This window comes from Hyla sarda, chromosome 6 (assembly GCF_029499605.1).
Source record: "Hyla sarda isolate aHylSar1 chromosome 6, aHylSar1.hap1, whole genome shotgun sequence".
Classification (NCBI taxonomy): domain Eukaryota; kingdom Metazoa; phylum Chordata; class Amphibia; order Anura; family Hylidae; genus Hyla; species Hyla sarda.
The window spans coordinates 185,176,044-185,196,647 of record NC_079194.1 but is presented as its reverse complement, the minus strand read 5'-3'; the positions used below and the strand labels follow the sequence as shown (position 1 = coordinate 185,196,647).

At 44.1% G+C, this 20,604-nt stretch overlaps 1 protein-coding gene across 1 annotated transcript; it reads right to left on the bottom strand.

The window, feature by feature from the left end:
• Positions 1–6,763: 6,763 nt before the first annotated feature.
• On the bottom strand, positions 6,764–17,841 carry APRT (adenine phosphoribosyltransferase). Its single transcript, XM_056526055.1, has 5 exons — positions 17,663–17,841; positions 17,064–17,167; positions 10,557–10,690; positions 10,019–10,097; positions 6,764–8,657 (listed from the first exon to the last, which is right to left on the bottom strand). Exons 1-5 carry the CDS (start codon positions 17,743–17,745, stop codon positions 8,515–8,517), a joined length of 543 nt encoding a protein of 180 aa, XP_056382030.1. The 5' UTR covers positions 17,746–17,841; the 3' UTR covers positions 6,764–8,514.
• Positions 17,842–20,604: the final 2,763 nt, after the last annotated feature.

Genomic DNA, 20,604 nt, shown 5'->3' with positions numbered 1-20,604 from the left:
TGAAAAAGACGTGTCGGGTTTCTTTAAACGCAATAATTTGCTTGGTAAGGTAAGTAGACAAAGTTTCAAAGTCCTACCACATTTTTAACTCTTTGATTTGTAAGCTTTCCAATTGTCTGGTTAACAAAGCTAATTCTTGGGAGACACTGTGGATGTTCTGTTCGGTTTGGCTGGCAGACACCGACCTTCATTTTTCAGCTCGGTCCGGGCCTGTATCATTTCCTGCCACCATAGCTGTTGTCTTGGGAGTCTCCCGTTGTTCCGTCATGTTCACTATGTATAGCTTGACTGTTCCTAGCATGCTGGAAGGAGCTGGATAAACACGCCAGTCGTAGAAACAAAATGAAATCACTGCTCTCACTCCTCCTGCATACCTGTGCTCGGGTTGCTGGGCTGCGTCTACACCAGATAGAAAGTCCATAGAAAAGGAAGGAAAACCTGGCATTAAAGGTTGCAGTGCAATCAGGAACTCTCTATTAGAACGTTGTGCAGACAGAACATAACGCCAACGTGTTTTGGGTAGTTAGCCCTTAATCATGGCATAAAACAATGCAGTTTCAACAAGCTTTATATGTACAAAAAAAAGTCACATGACATAAATTAGTGATTTCTCTAAAACATGTATAAAAACAGGAATGGATTCCAAAAACACAGACCAATGGAACTAGTCATTACTAGCAAAGGGTAAGTGGCTTGACCTATTGCATAAAAGATATTACAAAACATTGTCTACAGAAAAGAGAAAAAACACACTACAAAGAATGTATAAACAGTGCTATATTATGCCTACTATTACTAACACTAAATAAAAAAGACTTCAACCCTTACCATATACACAGACCAGCACTACAGGAAAAAGTCTAAATGCTTATAGGTTGTATATGATAATGCACCTAACTGGTTGCTAACAGAAGCAACACTATAATAGACCACCCTTTATGTTCAAAAAATTTGTATAAGTAAAAAGGTTATGAATATACAAAAGAGGGCAGATCGAAGAAATGATGGCGATGATTGGATCCTTAGCAGGGAGACTGGGTGGACAGATATCTGAAACCACTTGCACAAATTACTCCAACATTTTTAAGGGACAACAAACATGTGTAGGGGGTAATAGATAAACTTGAGTGGCAAGAGGAATATATGTGGGCAACGTGTGATGTTGTCTCTTTATGTCCATCTATGCCATGGGATGTAGGTATGTGGGCTTTTTCCCTACAATTGCTCTCATACAGTAGCTATTCCCTTGACTTGAAGTAATTCATCATTATGGCAACAGATTACCTTCTTAAACATAATTATTTTATGTTTGATGGTGAATTCTACCTTCAAGCCTGGGGAGCCCCAAAGGGGGCGAAATACTCCCCCTCCTTTGCAAACATTGTAATGAGTCGGTGGAAAGGGAAATACATCTTCTCGGACCGCAACCCTTTCTTCCAGGACATCAAATGGCTAGGATGCTTTATTGAAGATCTTGTGATAATTTGGGCAGGTACGGAAGAAAGGTTCAAGCTTTTTGTGGAATACATGAATAAGAATGATTTCAGTCTGTCCTTTACCTCTACTTTCAGTAAAATATGCGAATAAAAAGCCCTTATTTTGTTACAGCACACAGTTTAGGTCTATAGGAGGGATATTGATGAAATACCTACCCATTTTAGAGCAGAATCATATTTTGAAAGAGTTCGTTGCTGATGGAATAAAAGTGGTATCCAGGAAGTGACCCTCCTTGGGCTCCATTTTGTCGCCTAGTCTCTTTTCAGATTCAAATCGCAAGAGTAGAGGTTCATGGCTTCACTGTCCAGGTAATTTGAGGTGAGGACATGCTCGCTGTATAACATGCATATACATGTCCCTGTGCATCATCGTCAAGGCAACATCACTAGTCCGGGGCAGGCCTTCAACCTGCGGACCTCCAGAGGTTTCAAAACTACAACTCCCAGCATGCCTGGACAGCTAATAGCTGTCCGGGCATGCTGGGGGTTGTAGTTTTGCAACATCTGGAGGTCCGCAGGTTAAAGACCACTGATGAAGGGATTGACAGGCGGTGATGATGAGGGGGGGATGATGACGGGGGTCTGGATGATGACATGAGGGGATAATTCATTTCCCACCCTAGGCTTATAGTTGAGTCAATAACTTTTCCTGGGTTTTTGGGGTGAAATTCGGGGCCTCGGCTTATATTCGGGTCGGCTTATACTCGAGTATATATGGCATACAGATTTTTTTGAACATAAAGGGTGCTCTATTATAGTGTTGTTTCTGTTAGCAACCAGTTTAGGTGCATTATCATATACAACCTATAAGTATTTAGACTTTTTTCCTGTAGTGCTGGTCTGTGTATATGGTAAGGGTTGAAGTCTTTTTGTAATGTAGTGTTAGTAAAAGTAGGCATAATATAGCACTGTTTATACATTCTTTGTAGTGTTTTTTCTTTCTTTTCTGTAGACAATGTTTTGTAAAATCTTTTATGCAATAGGTGAAGCCACTTACCCTTTGCTTGTAATGACTAGCTCCATTGGTCTGTGTTTTTGGAATCCATTCCGGTTTTTAGAGAAATCACTAATTTATATGACATAAATTAGTGATTTCTCTAAAAACGTGTGAAAACCGTAATGTTTTTTTGTACATTTAAAGCTTGTAACTGCATTGTTTTATGCCATGATTAAGGGCTAACTATCTGAAACATGTTGGCGTTACGTGTTCTGTAACCTTGGATGCTGGGATTCCCTTCATTTTCTATAAACTTTCTATCTGGTGCAGATGCAGCCCAGCAATCCGAGCACAGGTGTGCAGGAGGAGCGAGAGCAGTGATTTCCCTTTGACTCGCTTGTCCAGGGGACCTTTCTATTGGACTTCTGGTACATGTCACAATCCGATTGTTAGGACTTTTAAACATCCTGCCGCCCCACCAATGTGATGGTTAAGTTTGATTTAACTGTCTGGAAGGCAGGTTCAGAGAATAGGTAATGCAGGGGACGGGGTATGAGAACGAGACAGTCATTGTTGCTTTTTCTCTCCCACAAGGCATTATTAGTTCAGACAACTCTGCATGCAGTGATACGCCCAGAATATTAAGATAAGGAATTCTAATATAAAAAAATGAGAAGGATAAACCTGATAGGTCGCTATAAATTAATGTTTGGCTTTATTTTTGTCAGCACCATTATTAAATCACAGCTTTTTCTCCTAGCCTGCAGCAATCACACTAGGCAGGAGGAAGGAGAGAACTGTACAGCCATGAAAGGGAATTTTAGGCTCTCACTGCCCCTGAGAGCCTCCTCTATGGTGCACAGCTATTTCTCATTCTCTATTTTTTAGGGGCAGAACCAGGGCTGAGCTATTTGCCAGTAGTACACATACACCGTTTACTTTACTCCCTTAGTGACCTAGCCAATCACAGTACAGCACAACACTCAGTCCTTACTTTTATGACATGACGAAGGCTGCATTCACATCTCGTTTTTACAATACAGTTCCCGTATCAGTTTTTTTGTAAAAAGAACGTACGTCTCAAAACCGGACCGAACCGTATACAACTGTATATATACCTCTGTACAGTTTTAAACCGTATACAGTTTGAAAACGCATGTCCGGTTGCATACGGTTTAATACGTTTTTTGAAGAAAAAAAAAACGGATAGTTTTATGTTTGTCCTTAATTAAAGTTCTTGTTGTTCTATTTGTGAAAAAAATTAGGTATGTAGAATGATTTTGCTGACCTACAAGCGGTCATATCTCCCAGCATCAAAAATGCAAAAAAAACTTTTTCAAAAAAAGTGTGAGGGGAGTGCTACTAAAATATAACTTTTAATATGTTTGATTAAAATACACCACTATAGTGATTGTGAACCAACACCATCTAAAATAGTTAATGCACAGGATCCACTCAAGGTTACCACCCATATGGTGGATTTACCAGGTTCTGAGCGCCACCAATCCGGTGGATTAAATATATATATATATATATATATATATATATATATATATATATATATATATATATAAACACACGTTCTCTACGCGTTTCTGCTAAACACGTTCTCTACGCGTTTCTGCCCTAATCTAGAGCGTCATCAGGAGAACTTTATACATACAAAAGGTCTCAACAATGTGGAATTGTGTGAAATAAAGAGATAACAATAGCGTCACTCAGTATATTAACATAAGTCAATACATGTAGCACCCTGATACTAGGTGCCACTATGCGGGTGTAATTGATCACAGCGGATCCAGAAGTGATAACAGTCCGTGGTATGACTCCCAGTACAGTCCGCTGATGTAACCGCCAATTACAGGATCCCGGTAGGTGCGCAAACCCACAATGGCGGGGAGCCAGTATCAGTCCGACCGGCTTCTGTGCGCTACCTCCACGTTATATATTTATATATATATGTTAATCCACCGGATTGGTGGCGCTCAGTCAGATTCATAGACTGGGAAGGGGCATTACCCACCAGGCGTGACATCATTTAAAGCCCTACAGGGGAGAATTTCCTCCCTAACTCTACTACACACAGCCCAGAGCAGTTCAGTGTGAGATGAGCTATGATTGGATAAGGCTGCACACCCAAGAGATGGGGGAAAATATGCCCTGGACAAGTAGGGAGACACCTACTGGCAGCTTTTTTTTTTTTTTAAACAAATAAAACCTAGAAAACTTTATTTAAAAAAAATGAATAAATAAAGTACATTGGAAATATTTTTTATTTACCATAAGGAGTGAAACAGCAAAAATTAGTTTTAATGAGAGTGCCCATTTAAATGGCTATTCCCTTGCATCCTACCCCACCATGAACTGGTAGGATCGGTGGAATATTAATTGAAAAAAATTGAATATTTCATCCAATAAACATTCCATGGGTCTTACCAGTTCAAAGGTGGTAGAATATCCATCCCATTGGTGCTGCGGTTAGGACTGAAGGAAAATAAATTATTAGAAATTAGGATTCATGCAAGAGACAGCAGCCCAGAGATTTATGGGTGGTAAGGGATCAGAGGGAAGCCTTGATTTACATTTGAGGAACAGTAAGGCAGACTGGCAGGGGTCCCATCTCAGTTGGTTATTGGTTGAGAGGGCCATGACTGCTGTTCAGCAAAAGTGCATCTCTCAAGGTGGGGGCCAGAGTGCTCAGCAGCAGACTAGTGAGTTCAGCTGCCAGAGCCGGGCCCCTTAAGGAGATTGCTGCAGTCGCACCCCCCACAATCAGACTCCTGTTGATAGAGGATAAGTTTTACATAACCAGAGGACCCCTTTAAGTTTTTGCCAGGATGTAGAATGATGGGTCATATATACATAACTGGCTAACTGGGTTAGTATAAGTTACAGAAAGCCTCATGTTTTACAGACTGTTTTTATTTCTCAGCATATTTATAATACAGTTGCAGTGAATGATATTGGATCATTGCAGTTTTGTTTTTTAAATAAATTTGCCCTGGATCATCACAGCTATCTTAAAAACAAGATAAACAAATAATGGCCAGTTCACATCACATTTAAAGGGGTACTCCGGTGCTTAGACATCTTATCCCCTATCCAAAGGATAGGGGATAAGATGCCTGATCGCGGGGGTCCCGCCGCTGGGGACCCCCGTGATCTTGCACGCGGCACCCCATTTGTAATCAGTCCCCGGAGCGTGTTCGCACCGGGTCTGATTACCTGCAACCACAGGGCCAGCGGTGTGTGATGTCAAGCCTCCGCCCCCGTGTGACGTCACGCTCCGCCCCTCAATGCAAGCCTACGGGAGGGGGCATGATAGCTGTCACGCTCCGGGGGCTGATTACAAACGGGCTGCCGCGTGCAAGATCACGGGGGTCCCCAGCGGCGGGACTTCCGCGATCAGGCATCTTATCCCCTATCCTTTGGATAGGGGATAAGATGTCTAAGCACCGGAGTACCCCCTTAAGATCCTGGCGTACACACTTAACATGCCCATAGAGTTACATTAGGGCAACGAAGGGCAAGGTCTCTAGATCTTGGGGAAAAAGGTGCACTTCCTCACATCATAAGGTTATTGGCAATGTGCCCCACTGTGTGCCTATATAGTGGGATACACTGCAGCATTCAGTCAATATGCATCAGGAGTGTTCTGTGGCCCTGCACCACCACCCTTAATATACAAACATGGAAAGACCAATAAATGCCCGTGAGCCTTTACTATAATAAATAGGGGTTGTTGTTTTTCAATAAATGCTGTCTGATAACATGACAAAAAGCTTGTACTCGCCTCCTTACAGCCTCCATTATCACAATACCTGGTCCAGAACTGCATTTCTCGCTGCTGTAGGCAGAAAGACACATTGCTGCACAGCCAATCACTGGTTGCAGCAGTGTCTTGAGTCTGCCAGAGATTGACCGAGTAGCAATGTGTCATGCTGCCTGCGGCACCAGGAAGCGAAGTTCAGCAGAGACCAGGCATTATGATAATGAAGACTACAGGAGAGCAGTGGAGGTAAGTACAGTTTTTTTGTATGTTATCAGTCTCGTAACAAAAACAACCAAAAAAATATTTTTCTGAGCAACCCCTTTAAATTTGTTATATATAATATATGGGCAACTCTTTAAAGGGGTACTCCGGTGGAATTATTTTTTTTAAATGAACTGGTGCCAGAAAGTTAAACAGATTTGTAAATTACTTCTATTAAAAAAATCTTAATCCTTTTAGTACTTTTTAGCAGCTGTATGCTACAGAGGAAGTTCTTTAATTTTTGAATTTCTTTTTTGTGTTGTCCACAGTGCTCTCTGCCGACACCTCTGTCCGTGTCAGGAACTGTCCAGAGTAGCATAGGTTTGCCATGGCGATTTTCTCCTGCTCTGGACAGTTCCTGATATGGGCATCAGGTGTCAGCAGAGAGCACTGTGGACAACACAAAAAAAGAAATTCTAAAAATAAAAGATTTTCTTCTGTAGCAAACAGCTGCTAAAAAGTACTGAAATGATTAAGATTTTTTAATAGAAGTAATTTACAAATCTGTTTAACTTTCTGGCACCAGTTAATTAAAAAAAAAAAAAAAAAAAAGTTTTCCAACGGAGTACCCCTTTAACCCCTTAAGGACTCAGCCCATTTTGGCCTTAAGGACTCAGACAATTTAATTTTTACGTTTTCATTTTTTCCTCCTCGCCTTCTAAAAATCATAACTCTTTTATATTTTCATCCACAGACTAGTATGAGGGCTTGTTTTTTGCGCGACCAGTTGTCCTTTGTAATGACATCACTCATTATATCATAAAATGTATGGCGCAACCAAAAAACACTATTTTTGTGGGGAAATTAAAACGAAAAACGCAATTTTGCTAATTTTGGAAGGTTTTGTTTTCACGCCGTACAATTTATGGAAAATATTACATGTGTTCTTTATTCTGAGGGTCAATACGATTAAAATGATACCCATTATTATATACTTTTATATTATTGTTGCGCTTAAAAAAAATCACAAACTTTTTAGTACAAAATTAGTACGTTTATAATCCCTTTATTTTGATGACCTCTAACTTTTTTATTTTTCCGTATAAGTGGCGGTATGGGGGCTCATTTTTTGCGCCATGATGTGTACTTTTTTTTGATACCACATTTGCATATAAAAAACTTTTAATACATTTTTTATAATTTTTTTTTTAATAAAATGTATTAAAAAAGTAGGAATTTTGGACTTTTTAAATTTTTTTTCGTTCACGCCGTTCACCGTACGGGATCATTAACATTTTATTTTAATAGTTCGGACATTTACGCACGCGGCGATACCAAATATGTCTATAAAAAATGTTTTTTACGCTTTTTGGGGGTAAAATAGGAAAAAACGGACGTTTTACTTTTTTATTGGGGGAGGGGATTTTTCACTTTTTTTTTACTTTTACATTTTTTTTTTACACTTGAATAGTCCCCATAGGGGACTATTCATAGCAATACCATGATTGCTAATACTGAGGAAGGAGAGGGGACCTCCGTGTGGCGTTATGAATGATCGGATCCCCGCAGCAGCGCTGCGGGCGATCCGATCATTCATTTAAATCGCGAACTGCCGCAGATGCCGGGATCTGTATTGATCCCGGCACCTGAGGGGTTAATGGCGGACGCCCGCGAAATCGCGGGCGTCGGCCATTGCCGACGGGTCCCTGGCTGCGATCAGCAGCCGGGATCAGCCGCGCATGACACGGGCATCGCTCCAATGCCCGCGGTTATGCTTAGGACGTAAATGTACGTCCTGGTGCGTTAAGTACCACCTCACCAGGACGTACATTTACGTCCTGCGTCCTTAAGGGGTTAACCTATGATAGCTGTCACAGTGTGCATATTTTACTAGCCATTTGCAATAGTGTTGGTGGTATCCCCACATGTTTCCACCTAACAGAATACACTGGGGTCATGCCTGGATCCCTTTTTAAGTTTTGTCCTTTTTTATTTCTCAGTGTGTAGAGATTTTTTTGCTTTGAAAGCTCCAGGTCCTTGTAAACCTAAAATCATATTTGAATAACATGCATAAAAACGTCTGAGCTGTTGTTCAGCGCTCTTGATCCTTAGTCATACTGCAGCAATGAATGAAAAGGGTAAGGTTTAAGTTTCTCCGTCCCTTTTAGTGATGTGAGCTCTATGATGACCAGACAGACCAGGATATCTGCATTTCTTCTCTGCAGTAGGTCACATGCTGCAGCCATTGTCCCTGCAAATAAGGAAATACATGAGGTTACTATATGAGCATTTAGTCATTTCCCCAGACAGAACTGTGAGGCCATGAATACAATGAAATCGGAAAACTCGCAGGAGCTGGATGTCTGGTGCTAGATTTGTCACCAATGTGCCTCCCACTGACTATGATAGGGTCCTTCTTGGTGTCTGTAATTTTGCGAGACAAACCAGCACTGCACGCTGCGCTACTTTGTTTTATGTTTTTTTTTTTTTTATGAAATCTGCAACTCATATGTAATCAGAGCCGTAAAGGAGTAGTGCAGCAAAAGATAACTTATCCCCTATCCAGTCTGCCGGAAGCGGCCATTGCGACCCATGGAGGGGGCGTGTCGGCTGCTGCTCTGTGCGGGGGTCAGCATGCCCCCCTCCAGCAGACTGCCGGGGACCAGTTCAGGAGATCGGGGGTGGGGGTGTCTATAACTTATCCCCTATCCTTTGGATAGGGGATAAGTAATATTTAACTACAGAACTGTTTAAATCTTTAAAGCTGATATATAAAATTAGAAAATGATGGCTGCTTTCTTCCAAAACAGCACCAAACAAGTTCACAGGCTGTGCCTGGCATTTCAGTTCTGCTACATTTGCCTTGGTTTAACTTTACATTGATTTTTTCTGGGTTTTGATGGGACAAAAAAAAAATTCTGGCAATTGGTGAACAGGGTAAACAAACAAATAAATATACATACATGCAGTGTTGGATCAATAACATCCGATTTTTAGGAAAAGGCTGCAATTTTGATTATTTTTCTTAGATAAGTCCCCTGTATACAGGGAACCTGTATAAGCAATCGTGCGATTGCCTATACAATTCAATACCTGCATGGAGCAGGTTGTACTAGCAGAGATTAATTGGCAACTATGGGGGCATGCAAAAAGCCACAGACTGCCATGACAACTGATTGGCACCCTATGATTATATCCATGGAAACCATGGAAGAGATTGCTACCAATAGCAGCCAACACCCACCATGTATGGAGCAGGCTCAGTTCCTGAGACCACTTCACAATCAAACCCATGTACATAATGGGTCAGGGAGGGGTTATCCCAATATTAAAAGCTTTTATCTACGTACAGGAAAGGGTATACCTAGCTGATCCGTAAGGCTCTGACTGCAGGCTCCCCCCACCAACTCAGAGAACAGAGGTCAATAAACCCCTGAATAGGATAATCAGAAGCAAACATGCATGGCCAGTGCTCCATTCAATCTCGAATTGTCTTCCAAACATTGCAGAGCACGAGAAAAGTCGGAATTATAACTTACCGATAATTCGACAACACCACATGAATTAACGGGTGCTGTTGTGAGGGACGATCTGAAAATATAACATATTTACCTCCAGTCGCCAATAAATCATCAATTATCACAACCTTCTGTCCAGGGTCGACAGCATCAGTCTGAATTTCAATCTCAGCCTTAAGAAGACCAAAAACAGGTATAAGTAAAGAAAATAATACCCCACCCAATCAGTGTGTCAATTGTTATATATATAATATATATATTTTTTTGAGTTTTACTTTAGCTCATTTAATTAGAACAAACAATGTTGCCTTTAGAGCAAAATAGGATATGCCCCCCCCCCCCCCCCCCCCCCGTAGCAGTACAACACAATGCATTAGACATCTGGGGTTCACTTGCCATCTGCCAGCATGGTTTGTAACTGCTGTGCTGCTAATACTGTGTACCTGTACACTGGAGGAGATTGATTTAAACATGTGCAGGGGAAAACTTGACCAGTTGCCGAGAGCAACTAGATTGTAGTTTTTTTTTTAAAGGCATTTTTTAAAATAAAAGAAGCAATCTGATTAGTTGCTATGGGCAACTGGTAAACTTTCCCCTGCACATGTTTTGAGGAATCTCCCCCCCGTTCTTACCTTTCCATACTCCAGAGAATAAGACACAGAAAGGGTTGGACCTGGTAACTTCCCCTTTTTCCTAATCAACACAAAGCCGATTCCCAATCTTTGTGCTAGAGCTGGACCAAAGAGAAATCCCCGGGAATCTAGACCTGTAGTGAGGGAACACCTGTTAATAACTTGCTTTAGGGCCCTATTACAATGAGCCATTATGGGCTGAACAAGCTGATATTGCCCTTTGTAATGGGGCAGGCCAACAGCCGACGAACGTGCTAACTGCACAGAAAAGGAATGAGGGGCTTGTTCATTAGCCTATGCTGAACTTGGCAGTGCCATGTAAGAAGCCATGGTACCAATAAGATCTGCAGTAAGTGCGGCTAAACTCTAGCTAATAGGATCAATCCCTTTAAGTTGGAGTGCAGGAGGTGTGTCCCTGAAATTTTTCAAGAAAATGAAGTATTTCCCACAGAAATGGACTGCGGTAACATGTTTTGTTATACGCATGTTTATTCCCTTTGTGTGTATTGGAACTAAACCAAAAAAGGGAGGAAAAAAGCAAAGTGGACATAATGTCACGAAACTCCAAAAATGGGCTGGACAAAATTATTGGCACCCTTTCAAAATTGTGGGAAAATAAGATTGTTTCAAGCATGTGATGCTCCTTTAAACTCACCTGGGCCAAGTAACAGGTGTAGGCAATATAAAAATCACACCTGAAAGGATAAAAAGGAGAGAAGTTCACTTAGTCTTTGCATTGTGTGTGTGCCACACTAAGCATGGACAACAGAAAGAGGAGAAGAGAACTGTCTGAGGTCTTGAGAACCAAAATTGTGGAAAAATATGAACAATCTCAAGGTTACAAGTCCCTCTCCAGAGATCTAGATTTGCCTTTGTCCACAGTGCACAACATTATCAAGAAGTTTGCAACACATGGCACTGTAGCTAATCTCCCTGGGCATGGACGGAAGAGGAAGAACACAGTACCTACAGTGAAATATGGTGGAGGTTCAATGATGTTTTGGGGTTGTTTTGCTGCCTCTGCTACTGGGTGCCTTGAATGGGTGCAAGGCATCATGAAATCTGAGTATTACCAAGGGATTTTGGGTCGCACTGTACAGCCCAGTGTCAGAAAGCTGGGTTTGTGTCCAAGATCTTGGGTCTTCCAGCAGGACTATGACCCCCCCCAAACATATGTCAAAAAGCACCCAGAAATGGATGCCAACAAAACACTAGATAGTTCTGAAGTGGCCAGCAATGAGTCCAGATCTAAATCCCATTGAACACCAGTGGAGAGATCTTAAAATTGCTGTTGAGAAAAGGCGCCCTTCCAATAAGAGAGACCTGGAACAGTTTGCAAAGGAAGAGTGGTCCAACATTCCGGCTGAGAGGTGTAAGAAGCTTATTGATGGTTATAGGAAGCGACTGATTCCAGTTGTTTTTTCCAAAGGGTGTGCAACCAAATATTAAGTTAAGGGTGCCAATAATTTGTTCCAGCCCATTTTTGAAGTTTGCTGTGACATTATGTCCAATTTGCATTTTTCTCACTTTTTTGGTTTAGTTCCAATTAGAGATGAGCAAAGTTACAGTGATTCAATTAGTCACAAACTTCTCGGCTCAGCAGTTGCTGTTTAGCCTGCATAAATTAGTTCAGCTTTCAGGTGTTCCGGTGGTCTGGAGACTCTCTCCTAGGACTGTATCCACCTTTTTCAGCCGACCGGAGCACCTGAAAGCTAAACTAAGTTAGCAACTGCTGAGCCGTGAGGGGGTGTGAGTTATGGGGATGGGTGGGTTTCATAGAGCGGGTTGAGATGTGGGGTTCGGGGTAGCGGGTTGCGGCCATAACAAATATTGTTTTCAACACAGGGTGCCTCCAGTTGTTTCACCACTACAACTCCCAGCATGCCCTGACAGCCAATAGATGTCAGGGCAAGCTGGGAGTTGTAGTGGTGAAACAGCTGGAGGCACCCTGTATAGATGAACTAAGGGCGGAAGTGTCGGCCCCAGCAGGCATCAGTGATGTTGTGCCTGCTGTGGAAGTCTGACTGGTAAGTGAGCACACTACCAGGCAGACAAAAAGGCATTTTTAATGTAGTTAAAAAAAATTTAAGGCAGGGAGGGGGTTAGGGATAGATGGCCAATAGGCAGGGATAGGAAAAAAAATAAAATAAATAAATAAAAAGGATGGTGGGAGCTACTCTTTAACCCCTTAAGGACTCAGCCCATTTTGGCCTTAAAGGGGTAGTCCAGTGTTGAAAAACGTATCCCCTATCCTAAGGATATTAGAAGTAGAGCAGGAAAAAACCCTCAGGTATGGCGCTGCAGACTCTTGTAGACAGATGAGGCGGATGCCAAAGGTAATAGGAAAGTCCTCAGCAGGACATTTTATTTAAAAAAACAATGAAATGGACAAGATTACGTGTTTCGGGAGGATCCCTCCCTTCTTCAGATCAGGATAAGGACAGTACAACAATAGCAGGTTTATATAGCCCAATAATGGGCGCCAAAAACACATGGGAGGAGTAACAATCCAAACTTGAAAATCAAAGTACAGGAACAGAAACAGCACTTACATATAATATACAGTATGAATATACATTAGGAAGCAATACAATTACAAATTGTGGTAATATAAGGTCAGGTTATGTGTTGGACCATGACTAGCAACTGCTGGAGAATCGCAGCGGGGCGGAAGCTGTCAGCCGCAGCATGTGAACAGTGTAACCAAGGCACTTCCTGTGTGAGAAGCACGTCAATAGCAGTGAGCTCTGAAGCCGGGCTGGTTGCCCTGGATTCACATAGCCTGAAGTGTCTAAGAGACTGTCAGTATCCCCTGACAGCATGATCCTTATATACACAGTGCTCACAGCCCACACTGACCAGGCTGCCAGTATCCCCAGCACTATTTGCATATAGATAATAATCGCACAGCTTACACTGAATAGGAGCCTGTCAGTGTCCTCTGCCAGTACGATCCTCACAGCCTTCACAAGTAAGGAGAAACCACATTCACAGCTGATTGGTAGAGGGCTGACCATGTGACCTCCTAGCATAGCAACGCGTCCAGGGCAACCAGCCCGGCTTCAGAGCTCACTGCTATTGACGTGCTTCTCACACAGGAAGTGCCTTGTTTACACTGTTCACATGCTGCGGCTGACAGCTTCCGGCCCACTGCGGTTCTCCAGCAGTTGCTAGTCATGGTCCAACACATAACCTGACCTTATATTACCACAATTTGTAATTGTACTGCTTCCTAATGTATATTCATACTGTATATTATATGTAAGTGCTGTTTCTGTTCCTGTACTTTGATTTTCAAGTTTGGATTGTTACTCCTCCCATGTGTTTTTGGCGCCCATTATTGGGCTATATAAACCTGCTATTGTTGTACTGTCCTTATCCTGATCTGAGGAAGGGAGGGATCCTCCCGAAACGCGTAATCTTGTCCATTTTATTGTTTTTTTTAAATAAAATGTCCTGCTGAGGACTTTCCTATTACCTTTGGCATCCGCCTCATCTGTCTACAAGAGTCTGCAGCGCCATACCTGAGGGTTTTTTCCTGCTCTACTTCTAATATTGACTCCCAGGACGACTTGTTTCCTCCTGCAACCCATCGGCATAGCAGCGACTCGCACTACAGTACCCAGATTATATCGTGGGTGATATGCTTTTTTGCATAGATCTCAAGGTGAGCGGCCATCTATAAGCCACCCGATTTATTGAGGGTAAATACACGAGGCACCGTCAGTCGGTCCTTTCTTTTCTCTACAGATTCTAGCCTAAGGATAGGGGATAAGTTTGAGATTGTGGGGGGTCCAACCGCTGGGGCCCCCTGCGATCACTCTGTACGGGGCCCCGGCTCTCCGGCCAGATAGCGGGTGTCGACCCCCGCACGAAGTGGCGGCCGACACGCCCCCTTAATACATCTCTATGGCAGAGCCGGAGATTGCCGAAGGCAGCGCTTCGGCTCTGCCCTAGAGTTGTATTGAAGGGGCGTGTTGGCCGCCGCTTCGTGCGGAGGTCGACATGCCCCCTTCCCACGGGCTGACGGGGCTCCGTACAGGAGATCACAGGGGGCCCCAGCGGTAGGACCCTCCGCGATCTCAAACTTATCCCCTATCCTTAGGATAGGGGATAAGTTGTTCACCACTGGGTCACCACTGGACTACTCCTTAAAGGACTCAGACAATTTAATTTTTACGTTTTCATTTTTTCCTCCTCGCCTTCTAAAAATCATAACTCTCTTATATTATCATCCACAGACTAGTATGAGGGCTTGTTTTTTGCGCGACCAGTTGTCCTTTGTAATGACATCACTCGCTATATCATAAAATGTATGGCGCAACCAAAAAACACTTTTTGTGGGGAAATTAAAAAGAAAAACGCAATTTTGCTAATTTTGGAAGGTTTCGTTTTCATGCCGTACAATTTAAGGTAAAAATGACGTGTGTCCTTTATTCTGAGGGTCAATACGATTAAAATGATACCCATTATTACATACTTTTATATTATTGTTGTGCTTAAAAAAAAATCACAAACTTTTTAACCAAATTAGTACGTTTATAATCCCTTTATTTTGATGACCTATAACTTTTTCATTTTTCCGTATAAGCGGCGGTATGAGGGCTCATTTTTTGCGCCATGATCTGTACATTTTTTTTAAAACCAAATTTGCATATAAAAAGCTTTTAATAAATTTTTTTAAATAAAATGTATAAAAAAAGTAGCAATTTTGGATTTTTTTTTTACGTTCACGCCGTTCACCGTACGGGATCATTAACATTTTATTTTAATAGATCGGACATTTACGCACGCGGCGATACCAAATATGTCTATTAAATAAATTTTTTACGCTTTTTGGGGGTAAAATAGGAAAAAACGGACGTTTTACTTTTTTATTGGGGGAGGGGATTTTTCCCTTTTTTTTTTACTTTTAATTTGACTTTTTATTTTTTTATTTTTATTTTTTTACACTTGAATAGTCCCCATAGACTATTCATAGCAATACCATGATTGCTAATACTGATCTGTTCTATGTATAGGACATAGAACAGATCAGTATTATCGGTCATCTCCTGCTCTGGTCTTCTCGATCTCAGACCAGAGCAGAAGACGCCGGGAGCCGGAAGGTGAGGGGACCTCCGTGCGGCATTCTGAATGATCGGATCCCCGCAGCAGCGCTGCGGGCGATCAGATCATTCATTGAAATTGCGTACTGCCGCAAATGCCGGGATCTGTATTGATCCCGGCATCTGAGGGGTTAATGGCGGAAGCCCGCGAGATCACGGGCGTCGGCCATTGCTGGCGGGTCCCTGGGTGCAATCAGCAGCCGGGATCAGCCGCGCATGACACGGGCATCGCTCCGATGCCCGCGGTTATGTACAGGACGTAAATGTATGTCCTGGTGCGTTAAGTACCACCGCACCAGGACGTACATTTACGTCCTGCGTCCTTAAGGGGTTAAAGACATACAAGTTCATGGACAGACATTTATCAACTGATTTACCCGAGTTTTTTCGCATAAAGTTGTCGCAAAAAATTTGCAATTGCGCCACCGCCTTTTTTCGTGCGACAATCTGCCACGAGAGTAAGAAAAACATTTTTTTTTTTCAAATTGCCGTACATAAGCGTTTTTACAATTTTGACTTGCCATAGTCACAAATTTATCAACCGCGACATTCGCAAAAAAGTCGCTAAGGCTTTAAAAACCTACTAAATATACTCCAGCCGAACCTTGGCTTAACTAACAGAAACTGACTATTGTTTTAGCTTAGGTGAGAAAAAAGTCCCGCTTTTGCTTACCTGCGAAAAATGTATTAACAATATAGTAAATTTGTCGCACGTAAGCAGAATGGAAGTGAAAAACAAAAAAAAACTAAAAAATAGCATACCTAAGCAAACTTTCATAAATGCCCCTCATTATCTATTCCCAAGGAGGAGGGTGGGTTGACAAGAAAGGGTGCAAAAGAGCTTGATTTTGTTTTTTTGTTTTTTCCATTACAGGCAATCCCTTTCATAATGGATCTATTATGATGTTTAGTTGATCCCCACAGATCGGGCTCCTGAAGGCCTAATCTCCAAAGGGGAAGGAACAGCCACTTTTGGGAAAATATACTATTACATGGCAGCCATTCACATGAATAGCTGTAATACATAAATGGCTTGAGTCTGCCAAAGCGGCCCTCTACTTTGGCTCAGTTGGCCTAGCAGTATGTCCCAATCTATTATGCAAGGCAGTGGTCTCCAAATTGTGGACCTCCAGCTGTTGCGGTTTGTCCAGGAATGCTGAAATTTGTAGTTTTGCACCAGATCGAGGCCCAGAGTTTGGAGATCACTGATGTAGGGCATAGACAGGAGATGTCCTCATGACACAACCTCTTCAATCCAAGAGCGGGTCACGTGACCACGGATGTCAGACAGGCCAAGCATTATCATTAAGTCTTCAGGTAGAGACTAGGAGCCAATTCCACTAATCTCAATGAACCTTTGGACCTGGTGACAGCAGACAGAGGTCATAGTGCTTCTTACCAGCAATGAGATCGATCTTTGGAAAGTGTTCTCGGAGGTAGCTCTCAAACAGGTCGATGGCCGCAGAGAATGAAGCGGGGTCTTTAAGAATTGGAGTAATGTCCCTGGAATCAGAAGACACAGAGGAAACAGACATTAAAGGGAAGGGATGGTGCACATGTGAAGACCAAGGGCAGATAAGTGGATCCACCGTCACCTGATTATATATATTCTAACACAGTGCTTCCTAACCAGGGTGCCTCCAGCTGTTTCAAAACTACAACTCCCAGCATGCCCGGACAGCCGAAGGCTGTCCGGGCATGCTGGGAGTTGTAGTTTTGCAACAGCTGGAGGCACCCTGGTTGGGAAGCTCTGCCCTAACACGTGAAACTGCTGTCCCATCCAGACAATTCCACCAGCACCAGGTAACATTGTAGAGAGGTGAACAAAGTCAAGAACAGTCACCTCCCACACACAACACACAATATACAAACTATTAGGTGCTTCACCACGAATGACTCGGGTCCCTCAGTATAACGTGTGTGCAGGAACTTTACCCCATACAGGCTCAGGTCGGACCACACAATGGTGACACCGCAGAGGACCCGCTCTTCACTGACCTGAAGCAGATCCCGGGGGAAGGAAAGTCAGGAAACTCCCGCACAGACCCGCGGACCACATCCAGCTTCTTCTTCTCACTCATTCTTACCGGAGCTCACGTGACAGCCTGACGTCATCACTAGACGTCCGGGTGACCCACGTGTGACCGCGGAAGCAGCCATCTTCGTACACCATCTTCATACCTACTTCGTATGCACAAACGGCTGGCCAGCCCAATTGGGTTTACTAGGAAATGAACCAAGAATTAGTCTCCTAATCTATCGTCTGGAATGTGTCACATAACAAACAGTGACATCTATATTACCCCCCAGTGACATCTATATTACCCCCCAGTGACATCTATATTACCCCCCAGTGACATCTACAGTATCCCAACCTACTCCCTCACCAGTGACATCTACAGTATCCCAACCCACCCTCTCACCAGTGACATCTACAGTATCCCAACCCACCCCCTCACCAGTGACATCTACAGTATCCCAACCCACCCTCTCACCAGTGACATCTACAGGATCCCAACCTACTCCCTCACCACTGACATCTACAGTATCCCAACCCACCCCCTCACCAGTGACATCTACAGGATCCCAACCCACCCCCTCACCAGTGACATCTACATTATCCCAACCCACCCCCTCACCAGTGACATCTACAGTATCCCAACCCACCCCCCTCACCAGTCACATCTACAGTATCCCAACCCACCCCCTCACCAGTGACATCTACAGTATCCCAACCCACCCTCTCACCAGTGACATCTACAGTATCCCAACCCACCCCCTCACCAGTGACATCTACAGTATCCCAACCTACTCCCTCACCAGTGACATCTACAGTATCCCAACCCACCCTCTCACCAGTGACATCTACAGTATCCCAACCCACCCCCTCACCAGTGACATCTACAGTATCCCAACCCACCCTCTCACCGGTGACATCTACAGGATCCCAACCTACTCCCTCACCACTGACATCTACAGTATCCCAACCCACCCCCTCACCAGTGACATCTACAGGATCCCAACCCACCCCCTCACCAGTGACATCTACAGTATCCCAACCCACCCTCTCACCAGTGACATCTACAGTATCCCAACCCACCCCCTCACCAGTGACATCTACAGTATCCCAACCCACCCCCTCACCAGTGACATCTACATTATCCCAACCCACCCCCTCACCAGTGACATCTACAGTATCCCAACCCACCCCCCTCACCAGTGACATCTACAGTATCCCAACCCACCCCCTCACTAGTGACATCTACAGTATCCCAACCCACCCCCTCACCAGTGACATCTACAGTATCCCAACCCACCCCCTCACCAGTGACATCTACAGTATCCCAACCCACCCCCTCACCAGTGACATCTAGAGTATCCCAACCCACCCCCTCACCAGTGACATCTACAGTATCCCAACCTACTCCCTCATCAGTGACATCTACAGTATCCCGACCTACTCCCTCATCAGTGACATCTACAGTATCCCAACCCACCCCCTCACCAGTGACATCTAGAGTATCCCAACCTACTCCCTCACCAGTGACATCTACAGTATCCCAACCCACCCCCTCACCAGGGACATCTACAGTATCCCAACCCAGCCCCTCACCAGTGACATCTACAGTATCCCAACCCACCCCCTCACCAGTGACATCTACAGTATCACAACCCACCCTCCTCACCAGTGACATCTACAGTATCCCAACCCACCCTCTCACCAGTGACATCTACAGTATCCCAACCCACCCCCTCACCAGTGACATCTACAGTATCCCAACCCACCCCCTCACCAGTGACATCTACATTATCCCAACCCACCCCCTCACCAGTGACATCTACAGTATCCCAACCCACCCCCCTCACCAGTCACATCTACAGTATCCCAACCCACCCCCTCACCAGTGACATCTACAGTATCCCAACCCACCCTCTCACCAGTGACATCTACAGTATCCCAACCCACCCCCTCACCAGTGACATCTACAGTATCCCAACCTACTCCCTCACCAGTGACATCTACAGTATCCCAACCCACCCTCTCACCAGTGACATCTACAGTATCCCAACCCACCCCCTCACCAGTGACATCTACAGTATCCCAACCCACCCTCTCACCAGTGACATCTACAGGATCCCAACCTACTCCCTCACCACTGACATCTACAGTATCCCAACCCACCCCCTCACCAGTGACATCTACAGGATCCCAACCCACCCCCTCACCAGTGACATCTACATTATCCCAACCCACCCCCTCACCAGTGACATCTACAGTATCCCAACCCACCCCCCTCACCAGTCACATCTACAGTATCCCAACCCACCCCCTCACCAGTGACATCTACAGTATCCCAACCCACCCTCTCACCAGTGACATCTACAGTATCCCAACCCACCCCCTCACCAGTGACATCTACAGTATCCCAACCTACTCCCTCACCAGTGACATCTACAGTATCCCAACCCACCCTCTCACCAGTGACATCTACAGTATCCCAACCCACCCCCTCACCAGTGACATCTACAGTATCCCAACCCACCCTCTCACCAGTGACATCTACAGGATCCCAAACTACTCCCTCACCACTGACATCTACAGTATCCCAACCCACCCCCTCACCAGTGACATCTACAGGATCCCAACCCACCCCCTCACCAGTGACATCTACAGTATCCCAACCCACCCTCTCACCAGTGACATCTACAGTATCCCAACCCACCCCCTCACCAGTGACATCTACAGTATCCCAACCCACCCCCTCACCAGTGACATCTACATTATCCCAACCCACCCCCTCACCAGTGACATCTACAGTATCCCAACCCACCCCCCTCACCAGTGACATCTACAGTATCCCAACCCACCCCCTCACTAGTGACATCTACAGTATCCCAACCCACCCCCTCACCAGTGACATCTACAGTATCCCAACCCA